Below are 17,761 nucleotides of genomic sequence, written 5' to 3'. Positions count from 1 at the left end.
TCCTCATCTCGACCCACAAGCCTTTCGTTATTTTCTCTCCCCGGTCCAGTTGAGGAGGGGGAGTGATAGAGCAGCTTTTGTGGGCACCTGGCATCCAGCCAGGGTCAACCCACCACCTACTGTTAAAACCTCCTCTGCTTCTCTCAGGACATAAAGCTTCATTTGACTTGATAGCACCAATGAGCTATAGTTTCCATTCAATTTTTTCCTAAAATCTCAGAACTCTGGTTATTTTTGTTGAAAACATTTTCTTCTAGTGAGCTAGTGCAGGAGCAATTGTGGGTGTCAGTCTTTGACAGTAGTGGAAGCAGCTTGACACTGTTGGTGCTTATGACCAAGTCTGCTGGCAACTAAACTTTCTTTTGCTTTTCCTTTTTGTTTGCTTGATGGTATTTCAAATTAATTAGAGTTCACATTCATGAACTTCAGTTCATGTCCTTTTGGAGCGGAGTTTGGAGCAGGAGGATTGTACTTTGTAGAAGCTCTTCATCTTTTAGCTTTTTTTTTTGTCTGAGAAAGTTTGTGTTCCGTGTACAACAGTAATTGAAGAAAACAAGATTTAAAACAGAAGTTGAAAACAAAGAGCTATTTCCTAGGTATATTCAAATCTATACACCTCAAGCTAAGTTAGTTGAGCCACTTCATCAGTTATAAAGTGGGTCATTGGAAAAAAGGCCCTTCTTACTTTGGGCTTTTGTCAGCTCTGGTTTGTTTTCTCAGTGAGTCTGTCATTTATATGACTTAGGGGTGTCTCTTTTTTTCTTTGGGCACCTGAGATGGTCCTTCAGTTCTCAGTTACCTCTTTATCAGCTAGAAGCTCTTTGCAAGTGCTCAACAGTCTAGCTATGGGATTGCCATGATCTCTTTTTACTAAACATGTGTAGAGTGCCTGACTTAGCTTTTGTTGCTGTGAAGGTAAAACCTGTAGGTGTACTGACTGATTTCTCTTCCTCCTTTTGACTGGAAGAGGCATTGTTAATTGCTAACCCGAAGGAGGATGTAAAACTTTGCATGGGAGACTCTAATAAAAAAAGATCTGGTTAACATTGCAGCTTGGTTGGTTTTTTTTCCTGTGTGTGGATGATCTGTTTGGATTGTGTGTGTTTCTGTAATTCATTTTAAGATCTAAGTTTACTTTAGATAGATTAAATTTTGAATTGATTTGCAGTACAAATTAACAAACCTTTTTAGGCATGAAGTTGGTAATTATCTCGACAGTACTGTAGTATACATGTCAAAAGGGCACTGACTGTGGTACATTGTCTGGTATGACTAGCAGGTTACTTTCTCACAGCCATCAAGGAGTACTTGGTCTGTCTGAAAGCTTGTGGTTTGGAAGGAGTCTGTGACAGCAATCATGTAGTCATCAGAGAGTACTTCACTACAGGGTTCCTTCTCTGCTTTTGGAGCTAGCTTTGTCCAGGTTTCCTGGGAAGTTGAGTAAAATCAAACTGATCTCAATTTCAGAAACCTCTAATGATCTACAGCTACATTATCAAGAATAGTGTGACTGTTTGAGAGGTGCTTCCCGTTTGTGTGTGCTGTACTGGACTCTGCTCTGGAATGAATGCAGACCTAATTGTGTGGCTTTTCAACTTGATCCATGTTATGGGAAAATGAGAAAAATCCCAGGTTATTAATCAAAGATTTCTGATATGTTTGGTTTACGTTTCCTCTGCTTTTAAGTTTTGGTTTCTTATTTCCCTGTAGTATGTGATGAAACAAGGACAGTATTTACTCCCAGGGCTTCTGTATGCCCTTGGCTGGTACACCTATTTCAGAACATATTTCCATGTGCATGGAGTTTGAGTTGGATTTGTTTCAAGAGGAGAATGCAGTTATTCTCCCATTCTCCCAGAGATGGGAGAATAATACTGTCATCAAATAAAAACTTAATATAGGGTGAAAATGAAAAAAAAAAAAAAAGTTCTGGTAGACCAAATTTGTCTTAAACAATAAGTTTTGTGATATCTAAATGGAAAAATCAGTATAGCAGTGATGCTTTCTTTAGTCTTAAGGTGATAATTCAGTGGCTATGCCTTTATTTGGTGTTTTGCAAATTAGAAAATAGGTTTGTAAAACGTGAGTAGAAAGAAAAGATGAATGTCTGTTTAAGGAACTTGAAGGAATTTAAATGTAAGGAACTTCAAGGAATTGCTGGACAATTTCTTCTTTAGTTTTCAAGCTCTGTTTGATAAAATTGTGTTTAAAACTGTCTTGGAATATAGTGTATCATGAGTACCGGAAGAGAAATGTTAAGGAAATGGAAGAGTAAATATAATCCAACTATCTTTAATCAATCAAGGGGAAAAAAAAATAATCTATGTATTGCCTAGAAGAATCTGAGGAGGCTTATTAGTGAAATAAAAATCTGATGGAGTCTCATTCTGAACAATGAGTACAGAACAAAATGTTGAAAACCTGTTCAACAAACTCAGCATTGTACATACCATGCACTGAATGAGGCAGGGATCCTTTTTTTTAAGCATTTTTGTACTTCAAGATATTATTGTAATGCATTTATACAAGGATTGAATTAAAATTTGCACATAATAAGGCACTTCTGGTCTCCCGGTTCCTCTGATCTGTATCTAAACAGATATTTTGAGAAATCCCAAACACCTTCCCTGTGAAATTACATTTGGAAAATATTTGCTTAAAAGCTGTCATCTATGTTGGCTTTTGGATCATTGTCTCCTGTTGCTCGCTCCCTCCCCCCTACCCTGCCCAGCCTGAAGCACTTATATCTTACTTTGGGTAAAAATACGTAACTTGATGTCCTGCTCTGTTGGATCTGTGTGATTTGATGACAGTCCAAAAAAATCCAGAGCCTGCCTGTGTCACAAAAATGCGAAGTATGTTTTGTTAGGTTTTTTGGCCCTTCAGAAAATCCTTTGTTTATTACAGATCATCAGTGCCATGTTTTGTTGAGTTACCCATTTTGTATTGCATAGCTTTATAGCATTACACCCCAGCTCATTTTGTATTTTGATTAAGAAAACTGCTACTGTCAGAGCTCCATGACTTGAAATATATGAACAGGAGGAGAAAATGTGCTAATCCTTTAATTCTTCTAAAACTGTATCTCACTTTCTGACCCTTATCAATCTTAACTGACAAAATGGTCAAAAAGATGAATTTTTTCCAAGTGCAAACAAAAGGAGTAAGGTGAGGATTGTTCCCATCCATGTAAGTCTCCTTTATTTCTTGTGTACCTCCCTAATAGATTCAGCTGCTATCTCTTATCCCATATTCAGAAGTAGGCAATATTACTACTGTTCAGCTGTTCCAGCTGCCACTCTGTCAACATGCAGTGACATTAAGGTTTCTTATTATCTCAGTAGATGAAGGAATGGAGATGAGCTGCGTGGTATTAGAAAAGGAAATGGGACACCCAAGACATAAACCCCCTGTTAGTGCTTTGTTGCAGCATGTGGAAATGGACTCTAGGTTGCCTCCCACCCCACGGGTACTTAACTTATTGGGAAGTGCACATCTTTAACATAACAGCAGTGAGATGAGTAACGTTAAAGTCAACTAATTCTGGGTTCATTTGAATTGCATGTGCTTTACTGTAACAGAGCTTTAGGTGTTTTTATGACACTGCTTCCAGAAATGTGGATATTGGGCAAAGCTAGCATGAAACAAAGGGTCATTTTAAAACTGAACCTCCAAGTTGTTGACTGTCCTGGTCTCATAAAGGAAAGAACAATTATTTTTTCTGTTATGTTTTCCTTTTTGAGAAATGGGTATTTCTGTAACACTTGTTTTGATTGAACTAAAGGATGCTGTAAACTCGAACTCAGACTATGCTGTAGTAAGCAGTCTTCTGCCTGTGCACAGTTCACTTGTGAAGTCTTCCATGACTGTTTTCTTCTTCCTGACTATCTATAGCTTCTTTCCCTGTTATGAAGGATCAGATCCCCCAATCTGATGAAAAGCAATGGAGATTTGAAATGATCAAGTGGAATAATGTAACTGTTTTGTTGCCCGAAACTGTAGATCTCTCTCAGTAAAGGGCACCACATTTGTCTAAAAATAAACCAACAGAAGTTACACTTCAGTTTGCTTGATACCTTTTTTGTAGCTACAGTCACTTCCAAATATAATTTGAGTAATTCTGAAAATCTGGTTTTAATGGTTAGACTGCTAAGGCTAGTAGACTAATATTAATAGTTTCTCATAACCAATGAAGAAGATTCAGCTTTGATAGTTTTTCTTTTTAAAACAAATTCTAACATTGTATAATATGTAGGTAGTAAATAGGTAGTAGTAATGCACAAGTGTAATGGATCCATGCATTTGTTCTTGCTCTGATATGGAAGGAACATTTACCGTTTATACTGTTCTAGTGTATGTTTCTTAATGAGAGTTGCAGAGGATATAAATAATTGGGTGTCATCTCCCAGGTACTACTCTGTTTCATTTATGAATTGTCTCCATTGTAGTCAGCTCTCCTTGCATGAGGGTACCAATTGTGATTGCTGGTTATAAATAGTGGTGAAAAACCCTGGGAGCTAGTGGCAGAGCAGGAAATTGCTCAAGGCATGGAGCCTACTTTGCGTATAGACAAGAAGGCTGTTCAGCTGTTCTTACTAAACAGGTCTGCAATCCCACTGACCCTCCCTAGTCTTTCTCCTTGTCACGTACGCACAGAGTGTAGCCTGCTGCCATGACAGAATTAACTTTCCTTTGTATTCCAGAGCAAGAAGATACCAAGATCATTGATATTCAATTTTGTTGAGCTGACATCCTCTGAAGGGTGTATCTAGATTATTCTGGCACTGCGACATTAATATCAAGTGTTTTGTTTCAAGGCATTTTAAAATATGTCATGGTTCATACTTCAGCAGTTGTCAGTGAAGTAGACCTAACACGAGGTTGCAAGCTATCTTGTTTTAAAAGACCAAGATTAGGAGCCTCTGTGCTTTTACCATGCTGAATGGGTGTACTGCATTGATGAACTCAGTTATGCAAATAGTAACACAGCAGACTTTTGGTTCTTTATGGCTCGTAATACTTCTTTCTTTCCTTTTAAAGTGGTGGGATTGGGTTGTACCTGCTTGATTTACCTCCTGCTCCACGTTCTCTGTACACACCAACAGGGGTATTTTATGATCAGTATTTTGCTTCCTCCGTATAAGAATACAGCAGGACAAAAGGACCTAAATTAAAAACAATGAACTCTGAGTGTCTTATGCAACGGCCTGTGGTTTAGCTGCTCTATGCTGATCTTTGTTACAAGTTTAACACTGACTGTATGAGTATCTTTTTTCTCTTTGTTAAATAGCAGATGTGGATTTAGCGCTCTTTCTTCCATTTTCAGCTACTATGCAAGAAAACAAGTCAGTTCATTAGAATTGGGCTGTGTGTACGTTCTGGCAAGCTGACTTCTCATTATTGCTCCAAGACTTTCACTAGCTTCTGAATGGAAACTTCTTATTTAGGAACTAGAACCTATAATGAGTTCTTGTTGGCCAGAAGCTATTTGTCCTTTAGAGTGATGAGTTTGAAATCTCTTTGGGGGAGGCTTTTGAAAATGGAAGGTAGACAGACCCCCTTGAATGTGGTTTCTGCATTGCCACCAGTGCTCTGCAGGGACTACACTGTCTTTTCTGCCCCGGAGTTAAGAAGGGGAAGAATTAAGTACTAAAAAATAGATTGTACTGGGAGTGGTTGTGCTGGAGATTGGTTATTGCTGCTTCTGAAGCACTCAGCACTGTCCCTCTTTAAGAATACTTATGTATATACCAAAGAGCCTTGGCTGTAATAGCTTTATTTGTGGAATTACACAGGCTAATGTGAGATAAGACCAGATTCTATTATGCTTAATGTATGTATGTGGCAACTTGGGATATGAACTCTGTCTTTGCAGAGCTGCTGTTGCTAGTAGGTTAGTTCTGCTTTCTCATTTTGTCTTGTCTTATAGGTATTTTTAGTCTGAGAAGGGCAGACTTATTTCTGACTCAATTCCACACTGAAAGCTTAAAAAAATCAATCACCGAATCATGTCAGATGAACTAATGCTGTACATATTTTGTTTCTAGATTTCTCCCCAAACTTTACGTAGGGAATTTTAACCCAGTTAATTTTTCTTTAAATAAAATGGATGGGGATTGAGAGCCATAGGGAGAGTACATGTCCATCTAGATTAAAGCGCCATGTGGTAGCATTATATTTGTTTTCACAAACATTTGACTAGTATAATTGTTTACATAGAAAAGCAATTTTATGAAAACATTTTACTGCACTATATTTCATTGCAGTTATTGGACATGAGGTACAGCTATAAATGTTGCAGAAAATGTAAACAGTTGTGTGAAAAATACTTCCAACTTTCAAAAGCAGGAAGCAGCAATGCTTTGGACTGCTGTTAAATCAATTTCTCTCTCTCTGTTTCTCCTACCCTTTCCCTTTCTTTTCCTAGGTGCATTTTACCTGGTATTTGAATATATGGACCATGACTTGATGGGACTGCTGGAATCTGGTTTGGTTCATTTTAATGAAAATCATATTAAATCTTTTATGAGACAGCTGATGGAGGGCTTGGCCTATTGCCATAAGAAGAACTTTTTGCACAGAGATATCAAATGTTCAAATATTCTACTAAATAATAGGTATGGATATTACATAAAGTATGTAAAAAAAAAAATGTACATTAACAACTTCTTTAAATCTTTCTTTTAGTCTTCACAGTTCATCTGCTTTAAGTCATTAGCAAATTTTTTTTTTTTTTTTAGATTACCAGATTAGTATTTTACAATTGATTTTTAAAAAACTAGGCAATGTTACTGCTTAGCAGTGGATCCTGCAATTGTTTGTTAAACTTAACTGTGTTAAAACAGCAGGATTAAAACTTGAATCTTTTACGGTCAGTATGGGGGAAAATTATCTGAGTTCAAATATATTAAAACAGAATTTTAGGACATAAGCGTTTGACGTGTATTCTTTTTGCCATCTCATTTCAAGATGAAGCGTGGCTAGGCTGGTTCTTCGTGACGTAATTCTGAGGTCCTCTTCTTCATCAGTCAGGATAATGCTTTAAAAGAATACTCCATCACACATGTTCAAACATGCTTTGGCTTGCAGTTATACCCATAATCAAATGGGGAGAAGAATTTGTTTCTTACTTCTTTAACCACTTGTAATTATAAATCATATTAGTAAACGTGCTTTTGTTCAGTGTGCAACAGCAGCAAATAGAAAGCCTATGTGAAGATAGCGGACAACTTCAGTACCGAACTGTTGTTCTTCAAATCCAGCAGTACTAAAACCAGGGAGCAACTGTAAGAGCAAGGCAAAAGAGAGTATCTTTACAGAGCAGGTAGTCAGCTTCTGGGATTTGTTGTCACAGGAGGTTTTCCAGGTAGTGTCAAGAGATTCAAAAAGATGAGACACGTTCATGGACAGGATCATTAATACCTGCTAAGCGGAATAGACAGGAATATCTGTTTTGGCATCCTTAACACAATGATCGTGGGTGGTGGTTAAGTACAAGGAAGATGAGCCCCAAAGTGAGCAGGTTCACATTTCTCCCTAAAAATCTAGTGCTGCTGTTGGAGACGAAATACTGGGCAAAATGGATCAAAGGCCTCTTTTGGTAAGGCCCTAGTTTTGTCCGAGCTTTCTCCAAATCAAATTTTCCATTTTTTTCCTCCTTTTTTTCTTATAACAAACTAACATTAGACTATTTTCAGCTCTGGATCCCACCGCAGTTTTGCTAGATTATGATACAGACTTTTAAACAGATGTACACATGCCTCCACATCACTCACTGTGCCCACACACCTAATCTTGCTAGCCTGCTAATCTCCAGCGGTGGTGCTGTCTCTGTACACCTTTAGGAATTCAGAAGCTGAGGTGTAACCTGACAGTGGAGAAGAGTGCATTATGGTAGAGGTGGAGCTTTCTGTTGTACTGTGCTCTCTCCAATCCAGGATACAGAGTTTTTTCCCTAGGATATTTTTTGAGCATCCTTAGACATTTCCACTGGAAGAAGAAAAAGTTGATAGTTGATCTGAGTTATTTTAAGCCAATGTTTCTAAAATCCCATTACCAGTTACAGCCTGAAGCCAAACACATGGATTATATATCTTTTAGATACACAACTTAAATGTCTGTGCTCAAAAATTCATTGATCTTCCACAAATAAATGTGCTCTGAGGAATAAGCATGTAAATTTGAGGGGAACATTTCTTTGTTTTATGGGGCTTCTCCAAGTGTTACAGCAATTCCAAGCACACATCTGAGGGGAAAAATGGAATGGAAACTATAACCTGTTTATTTTATTATCATTAAGAAGTCTTCATTAAGAATGACAAAATGGTCATTCTTACACACATCAGCAAGTGTTGCCCTAATTTGATAAAATAAAATTTATTTGAAAGTGACATTTGCATGTATTTGAAAGTGATGGGAGTTCTAAAAGCTCTTAAGTACAGAAAAACAAAAACCCCATGTAAGGTTCCACCATTCATTTCATGTATTACAGAAGCTTGCAGATAGCTTTATGTTTAAATCATCCAGACTTTACAGATGGTGGGGGCTTCTGGTCATTGAGCAGTGGCTTTTAGCTGTGGAAACTGCCAGGCAAGAACTCTGTATCTTCTTCTCTTCCCCTCATATATGGGAAAACTCAAGAAGGGGTTAAGGGTTGTGTCATTCAGCAAGTTGGCTGCTGGCAAAAATAGAAGCCCTGATCTGGTCAGTCACCCTGATTTAAAGGCTGTATTTAAACTTTACAAGAGCAGAAGAGGACTTTGATGGCTTCCTAGAAGGAAGTACGACTGCTGATAGTTGTTTGTTGTACAAATGCTTATGCTAGCAGTAAGGCATGAGAAAATAGCAGTTTCCTCCTTCAGTTTTTTTCTGCGGAGTTACCGATTTGAATACTTTACAGTATACACCTAAATTTTTACTAACATCTGGTGAAGTAAATGCCGTTTGAGGAGCATACCTAATTTTGCTTACTTTGCTATTCAGTAAGTTAGTGTATTTGTTTACTGAAGAGATGCATAGATTGTAAGGCATTGCCTCCTCATTTATGTGGTTTAGTGAAGATCAGTTGCAGCTGTCTCAATCTCAAACTTCACCTGATTTTTGGGGAGGATATCTAACAGGATTAACCACTAAATAATTCTTTGCTTTTTCCACCAGAGGGCAGATAAAGCTTGCAGATTTTGGGCTTGCTCGGCTGTACAACTCTGAAGAAAGGTAAGATATCATTATACTGTGAAAAAGCATTCAGAAGTTTAATCTTTTTGCATAAGTCCAAGTATTCTGAGGGCCAGAAAAGAAGACAGTTCTGTTTAGAGGAGATGTTGTGCTGTAATACAAGTAATTGCTTAGGAAATGGAAAGAAGTGCATGTTGTCTTACACTGCATAAAAACACAAAGCTCTCTTTGTGCAAGTGTATTGCTTTTCCAAGTGTTCTGGATAAATAACTGTAGAGAGTGGCCATATATTGATTGGAAATGAAGAGTTGCAGTCCTAAGTAGGTTGCATCAATATGTAGGTTTTTACTATTAGTTTCTGGTCCTGTAAACCTAAAGTATATTCTTTCTTTTGGTATACCTGGGAAAAGTTTATTTAGGGAAAGCAAAATTTTTTTGCTGACACAAATTAGTATACAGTTTCTTTTCAAAAAGCATTACTTTTGTGTAAGATTTAACCTTACATTTTAAGAAGTTAATTGTATTCTTCAGGCAGTCAGTGCTGTTGAATCTACTGGAAACAGAGATACAAGTTTAAATAAAAGTTATTCTGAAACTTCTTGTGACTTGTGCTTCTGTTGTTCTTGGCTTCGTTATGCTTGTACTCCAGGAAACAGGTGCACAGTTTTTATGATTAAGAACTTCAGTATTCATGTTGTAATGTCACGTGTTTGTCATGTGGAACTGGGTTTTCAAAATTCAGGCTGAATGTTCATTACGCTAGTATGTACATCGGGTGGTTGGATAAAGAGAATATTAGTTACCTGAGCTTACTTTGATTTCTGCATGCCTAATTTGGGAAATAATATCCATAATGTTAGCTTTATGAGATTATTGTTTTCTCACAGAGCTCTGAGCTTGTTGTTGAACCTGATAGCATTAGTTTCACTGTCTTCTGAGCTGTTATTTCAGGAACATATGCTTAAGTACAGTTATGAAAACTGTTGAGTATAGTAGCAGGGTAAGATAATCTTAAGCAGCTGCTGGGTAATTAATTTTTGTTTTGGATGTACTTATAATAAAAGGGATTGATGCCATCCTACCTTCTTATTTTAACGTGCACCAAACTGACCTAATATTTTTTCCTCTGGTTTACCATGGGTTTTTTTAATGTCTGTTTTTAAATTAATGTAAATTTTGCTTGTAAAACTTAACTGTTCATTAAGAATTGAACGATTGAAAGTTCAGTGTCTTTATAGTGCAAATAACAGATTTTACTATATATCAACCAGCAACATTATTATACCATTATACATAAATGAAACCGAGATTAAAATGTAATTGTCCTAGCTAATAGAATTGCCTGTTGAACTTGGGAGGATAATTAGAATCTCATTAGCAGATTTTTGACAATTCTTTTGTCATTTGTTTTCTGAGTAGCTTCTGACCTGCAGTAACAGATATAATTAATGTATACCAACAAGTGTATAATAGCTGCTGCTTTAAATTCATGTATTTTACATTTGTTTTACTGTTGTTTAGAATTATATCCTTTTCAAAAGGGTACAGAATTTAGTAGGAGCGTGATGGGGAGGAAATAAAAATTTAATTTTAAGTAAATTCCCATCAGTTGTTGTAGTTGTGCTCCTTTAAATGTTATTCTGGTGGATTTAATATGTTTGGAGTAGGAGATATGACAGATTGTGTAAGAAAACATCTGTTCAAATAAAAAGCACCATATACTAATATATGAGTGGTGTATCTGTAGAGAAAGTCCATACCATGTAAACATTTCATAGAGGAATGCATACTTCAGAGATAAATATGATAAATGATGGGATTGTTTCCAAAAACATACTACAATTTTAAAATGAATTGGGGAGTTTCTTAATGAAAAAAAGACTCGGGTGATTTTGCAGAAATGATACCTGTACTGCTGAGTATGTTATAAGAGCTTGTTAGACTTTATGCTACAGTTGTTCAAACTCCGCGCTTAATGTTACTCTGCTTTCTATTTGGAGTTACCTCGTGTTGGTAAGAGTGAATTCTTAAAACTGAAAGAATTTTGGGATCACTTTTAAGATACCCTGGTTGAAACAAAACCAAAACCTAACATCTGTTTTCTGCCTTCCATTCTGAACTGTTGATGCTGTATCTCTGCCTGTCCACAAAAAATGTGTGCCTAAGATAATGGAAATCCTTACCTTAGTATGAGGGTGGAAAGGATTATTCCCAGTGACTAAAACTTATTGTTAGAGCTGTAGAGAATTAAAGGTGTTGTGAAATACAGGAAGATATTGGAAACGTTCCAGGCTTCAGAATCAAAATTGTTGAAGGATGTAGTTCAAGAAAAAGGCTTTGTCTCTTTTGCTCCTGCTTACACAGGGGAAAGTGACTTTTTTTCTTCCTTTCAGAATGCTTGTAGAGGTCCTATATTCAGTATTCTAATAATCAATGGTTGCCCAGAAATTACTTGTTTTATCCAAGCAGGTCCTTCTCCTGAAATGACTAGCAATGTAATAAGTATACAGTATTGCTATCTGAATAATAATTGAGATACAGGATTCACATAGCATCGAGATGGCTTTGTGATTATTATTTATATCCTCAATCTGTCCTTTGATAGCCTTGGTCAGACGGTTGTGTTTGCTTTTCTGCAGTTGCAGCTTTGCAGGACAAAAATTAGGAAAAGAGAGTGGAAGATTGTACTGTTCTTAAACAGCACCACAGAAGTAAAGTCCTCAAAATATCACTTTTTCAGAAATGAGATCATAGTAAAATGATAGTCCTCTCTCTTTCCTCCCCCCAACAGCCGACCATATACCAACAAAGTTATTACATTATGGTATCGGCCTCCTGAACTTCTGCTTGGAGAAGAAAGATACACGCCAGCTATTGATGTCTGGAGCTGTGGGTAAGAGTTTGGTACAGAGTGTAGCAAGCATAAAAACAAGCCAAAAATAAATCTTAAATGTTTCTATCAATCTATATTGAAAGCCATAGTGATGGAATTGTGCAAAACTGTTTTACAGCTGCATCCTGGGTGAACTTTTTACAAAAAAACCAATATTTCAAGCAAATCAAGAACTTGCTCAACTGGAACTTATAAGGTAACTTGCAAGCACTACCACACAGTAGGTGCCTCATAAACTGTCAGGTTTCTTTTGTTAGTGTTAAAATCTGAGATAAAGCACTGCAAACATTTACAAGTACTTGGTTATTGCCGTGAGTGAGATGTTAGAGGTTTTGAGTGACATGTAAAGCAAGTGACTTTTGCTTGGACATGGAGAAAGTTTTTTTGTGAGTATTCTGTAGTTGTAGCAATGTACAGTTGAATAGTAAGAGGGTTTTTTGTAGAGCAGCTGGAGTTGCCTATTACTGAAATTGTAAAGAGAGAGTAGTTAAAATGCCTGTTATTTTTTAAGATAATGTTACAACTTCCTTGCAAAAAATCGAAATGAAAACATGGACCATAATAAGGACAAGTGGGATTTGGGAGGAGTAGGTACTTGGCATGCTACTGGCCTTGAGTTCTTGTTTCAAGCCTTCCACATACACACCTGGGCTTTATTATTTTTGTGGGAATATTTCTGTTCCCTTACAAACTACCAGACACTTTATGGAGGTAAAAATTCTGTTTCTTTCCTTATCTCAATAAATCATAGAATGGTATGTGTTTAACTCAGTGGAACCAGAGCATCTTTTTTTCCCCCTTTATTCAGCAAGCAAAAATTGCTCTTGATTCTGATATCATAATTGACTATATCAAGTGAGGAGAGGTCCTCTTCCTAGAAACAAGGGGAAAAGAGGGTGAGTCCTACAGAACTTATAGAACCTGAACAGTTAAATGGTCAACATTATTTTTAAAATTAAATTAATAAAAAATATTACAAAGTTATATACTGAGATATTTTTCAAAACAGATTAAACAGTAGCATGTTTCTGTGTAATGTGTTATTAGCTGGCCTAGAAAAATGAAGTTTTTAGGAGCTGCAAAGCATATCAGTCATCGTTCTCAGCATAAGGAGAACTAAACTCGTGAGTTGGGAAACTTTTGCTTTTGAGCACTAGATGGCATTGAAGCACATCACAGTGCAGTCATTTGAAGTTTTTTCCTCTTTGCGTTGTACCTCTGGTACAGCAAACTAGAATTTTGCGATTTCCTTCTCCTTCTGGAAGCTCCTGTTTGTAGCTCATTTTTCCTCTTCACTGATGCTATGCATTTTTGGCTGTTTAAATGTAATTTATCAATTTTATCAACATCTCTACCACCATCATGTTACAGTCAAACAACTCTACATTTATCCTTTCGAACTTTAATGTTCAAAGATAGACCTGAAGTAAATTCTGATAGGAAAAGATAGATTTATTATTTTTCTTTTCCCTCCTGAAAGTTACATACCCCAACCAGCATAAAGTCAGATTGGTTTGCATAGCATTCGGGGCATAAGTAAGAGACCTAATGATCTATTAGACTAACCGTTTAAGTCTAATAAATGGGAGGGGTGAACTAGGGAAATGTATTTGCAAAATGTCCTTTTATCCCTGCCTGCATCAGAGTTTGAAACCTTGCATGTTCAGTAAAATGCCTCTATTTCTTCTGCTCAGAAGTGTGGTGCTGGTCAACCTGTGCTTAGCCATCCTTGGTTGGACAGAATGGGTGGAGCTGGAGGGGGAGGAATAAGACTATGGGAACTCCATTTGTGGAGATGAGGCTTGAGACATAAAACTCATAATTGAAGTACAAAATATACAGGTTTTCTAGTGGTTGGATCTTGCTTCTGTCCTTAGGCCTTACTGAGTTGTTTGGGTTTTTTTTCCCCGCCTTCTTCAGTGTCAACTAAATTCTGAGTGAAAAGTGCTTTTTCAGCCATTTGGTGTATCTTTCTTCACTGGCATTGGGAGCTAAGGAAGTAAAAGTTAATTAGCACTCTAAAGCTGGGCTATCCAGTTCTCCAAGTCAAATACCTGGAGTACTGTCCAGACATAGTCGGTTAAGTTTTTCAAAACATTTCTGTGAAGGATGCCTGGGATGGGGTGAGGCAGAAACAGGGGACTTCTTAAAGTAAGTTTAGTCTGTGCAGGGTGATTACCTTTCGTAGACAATTCGCCATTATTTAATGGTGCTGGGCAATGGACAGTAGAGAAATTTTAGCTAAAAGAAACTGAACGTTAAAATTAAAAATTATTTTTGTATTCACTGTATGTGGAAGAATAAAATGACAGCTGTGCTCACTTGTAGTTTTGGATCTCATACCCTTTTTTTCCCTTCTTTTTCATACAGCCGAATTTGCGGGAGTCCTTGTCCAGCAGTGTGGCCTGATGTTATAAAATTAGCTTATTTCAACACAATGAAACCAAAGAAGCAGTATCGTCGAAAACTGAGAGAAGAGTTTGCTTTGTAAGGATGAAGAATTAGTTTAGTCAACTGTAATAGCATTCAGTTTTCCTGGAGACTTTATGAACTTCACTATTTTCTGGAGAATGAACATAGATTAAGTGTAAAGAAAAATGGCTTTAGGTTCTTATCCTTCCCATGATACCCACAGAGCTTGTATTAACCCTTATTTAATAGGAGCTTCAAGAAAAGGGAAGAAGGCCCTAAAATGTCAGCCACCTGTCAGCTTTCACCTAAGGAAACATTTGTTTTCCATGATTGGTACACCTGCTTGTTGTCCCTGTCCAAAAAACAGCTCAGAGTACTTAATTGTGTTTTATTAGGACAACTGGCTAAAGCTAAATATGTAGTCTGGTTAACATTACGGTCTTTTGGGTCATAAATTCATTCAACACAGAGGAGTTATCTGAACCGTGTTTTCTAAAGTACTACCACTGGACTAGTTTTGTGCAAATATCACATGTGAAAGTTATGGAAAACAGCTGTAAGCTTCTTTTAAAGGGTTTGTTCCCCTCCTTCAGTTACTGTGGGTTTCAGGAGAAATGTATCATCCTGTTCGTACTAATGAGACTTACATCTTTAAAGCAATAGAATTATTGTCCATGGACCAATCAAAGCTGCAACTCCCCAGGTGCTAAATTCCAAAGTGTAGAGTAACAATATAGTCTTGGCTTAAAAAGGTGGTGGTGTTTTTTTTTTGTAAGGACAATGCTTCAAGCAATTAAACCACACAGAGGAAAGAAATCTTGGGTTATATGCTTGCACAGGTGATAAAAGGTGAAGTTTATCTCTGCCTCTTACTACCAAACTCAAGTTGTGAGTGGGTTTTGTTAGGATGGAAGTTAGCTGATGACATAATGATCAGTTATTTTGGAAGGGATGTGTTTATTAAAATTTTGCACAGAAGTGTGATTCAAAATAAAAATGTAATGCTTCATTTTTGTCTTTTGTAGCATCCCACCAGCTGCATTAGATTTATTCGATTATATGCTTGCTCTGGATCCCAGCAAGCGCTGCACAGCCGAACAAGCTCTTCAGTGTGAGTTTCTGCGAGATGTGGAACCATCTAAAATGCCTCCTCCAGAGTAAGTAATTTCCTTTGGTAATGGTCCTTACCTCTACAAAATGTGAACATGCACTGATTTCATTAAGCTCATTGTGTTTCAGTTAAAGTAGATGGTAGCAGAACAAAAATGTTGATAGATACAGTTGTTTAATGGTGATTCTGCACTAAAATGGTTGTGCAGCTGAGTGACTCTTACACCATGATACCAGTGGTTGTGAAGATCTGAGAACTGTTTCATTTGTTATTCCTAGAACTAGTTACTGAGTTTGTACCTTTAAAAAAAATACTCTTATGTGAATGCTTCTAATGTTGAAAAACCATTTTATCTCTATTTATCAGTGTCTACTTTTTCCAAGGGTTTTGAGGTCCTCCATGAATCTGAATTGCCTTATTTGATGGTAGAATGACACTGGGTATAGAATTCTGCAAAGGTACCTGAGAGTTAAAGTGAAATACCATAAATCATTTCCTGTGCCAGATGAGATTCTTGGTTTTGCAGGCAGAAGTGAAATACTTTGTGCAGGGTTTTTTCTGTCGGTTTCTCTGAGAAGAAATGTATTCCAATGTCCAGTGGGGTTTTTGCAGTGTCTTAATTGTCATTTTAATCAGTACAAATCATATTGGAACAGGCCCTGAGGAAAACAATGAAAAGGTATTACAGAATCTGCAGGTTTTGTTCTTCCCTAAAGACAGCTGTAAGAACATAGAACATTTAATATTGTTTGAGTAAATTGTACCTTCAAGGCAGCCTGTAGTGACTTCTTTTTAATTGATGACCAACTGGGGAAAATGTTTGAGTTTTATCTAAGAACTTTATTAAAAATTTTTCGAGGCTTACCTGTTACATATACATGGTTGTTACTAATGCTGCTGATACATGAGGCTAAGAGGTTTCATTGCCTGAATATGACTATATATATCACTGTCTGAATATCAGTAATCAGCAATCTTAGGCTATTCACTAAAATCTCAGAACCACTTGTACAGCATGTTGCTAATATGCATTTTAAAGTAAGTGAATGGGAAGAAATTTGTGTTTTTTCAGGGGCTTGGTAGTGCATCCATTCTAGAAGCTGATATATGGAAATTCAAAACAAACTAGTCATTGGTGTCCTTTTAAAAATTAAGAGGAACCACACTCACTTCTGACAGAGCACACACAGCACAGTGTTGACTGTTCTCTTGAAAGACTAAAGTTCTGCTTTGGGAAGAAACAGCTGTTCATTCAAAGAAAGTGACAGTGCTGATTGCAAGGGCTGTAGGATACTTCTCACAATGAGTTCTTGCTTCCAATTGTTTTTGACTAAATGCTTGGCAGGTCTTTGACCTGGTATGCGGAGGGAGAGAATAAAGGAAGTAGTTGTCATAATTGCCTTTCCAGTGGTTCTTGTCATCTGTCACCTAAGTTTTCCATGTTCCTGGGTGAGGGAACTGCTCAGTTATTAATATGTAATAGGAAAACAGAAGGCACTATTTTTATTGCCTGTCTCAGTATTTCCATTATCTATGGGATGGGTCTTTGTGTTTCTCAGGAAATCAGAATTGGGATGCCTGCAGGGAACAGTAATGGAAGGACAGAACTGGTGGCAGATTACTTCCTTAGGAGACTTTTGCCTCTGCTTTTATCTGTCTTGAAGGACTGGGATATCCCTTGTTCTTCCTAGTATCCTAACTTTGCCAGTGTCAAGTGCTATTTATTCCTCCAACTTTTTTTTTCTTCTCCCTCTCCCCCCCCTTCTTGGTTGTCTGTGCTGTACAACTATGAATACTAGACAGCCATGTCTGTTACTGTCAACAAATACTTGACCTCATGAGGTGGTAGTAGGCAAAAGGAATTGGTCACCTGGACCCTGGAAAAAACAACTTTCATTTTGATAACTCTGTTATCTGTTACTCTGCAAATTCTATTTTATAGCAACTGTGCAGTATTGATTTGGAAGTCTTGAATTACACAAATAATTAGGCTTTTAATAAGTGTGAATGCAAGAAAGTAACATTGATTCTCCTTTTAAGATACGTGTTCCCCTTTTCTGCCAGAGGGACCTGTGCTTCTGAAATAGGCAATCAGTTAAGAGCTTTCAGCCAGAAAAAGCAGATCTGAGATTTTGCTGGCTTTGGGTGTTTTCTGATGTATTTCTGAGTTC

At 37.1% G+C, this 17,761-nt stretch overlaps 1 protein-coding gene across 8 annotated transcripts in view; it reads left to right on the top strand.

Annotated features, from left to right (window-relative positions):
- The window catches only part of CDK13 (cyclin dependent kinase 13), a 47,259-nt gene that overhangs the window by 23,156 nt on the left and 6,342 nt on the right, over positions 1-17,761 (top strand). For 7 of the 8 annotated variants that reach the window (XM_072853567.1, XM_072853566.1, XM_072853560.1 and 4 more), the window contains 6 exons: positions 6,428-6,617; positions 9,157-9,213; positions 11,966-12,067; positions 12,186-12,263; positions 14,438-14,554; positions 15,505-15,636. In XM_072853567.1, the coding sequence (XP_072709668.1) occupies positions 6,428-6,617; positions 9,157-9,213; positions 11,966-12,067; positions 12,186-12,263; positions 14,438-14,554; positions 15,505-15,636 (676 nt within the window). The remainder of the gene's footprint in view (positions 1-6,427; positions 6,618-9,156; positions 9,214-11,965; positions 12,068-12,185; positions 12,264-14,437; positions 14,555-15,504; positions 15,637-17,761) is intronic. The other variant, XM_072853561.1, reaches the window with a different exon arrangement.

The sequence above is a fragment of the Ciconia boyciana genome, chromosome 2 (assembly GCF_034638445.1).
Source record: "Ciconia boyciana chromosome 2, ASM3463844v1, whole genome shotgun sequence".
Classification (NCBI taxonomy): Eukaryota; Metazoa; Chordata; class Aves; order Ciconiiformes; family Ciconiidae; genus Ciconia; species Ciconia boyciana.
The sequence above is the reverse complement of the archived record's forward strand: the minus strand, read 5'-3'. Positions and strand labels throughout refer to the sequence as shown.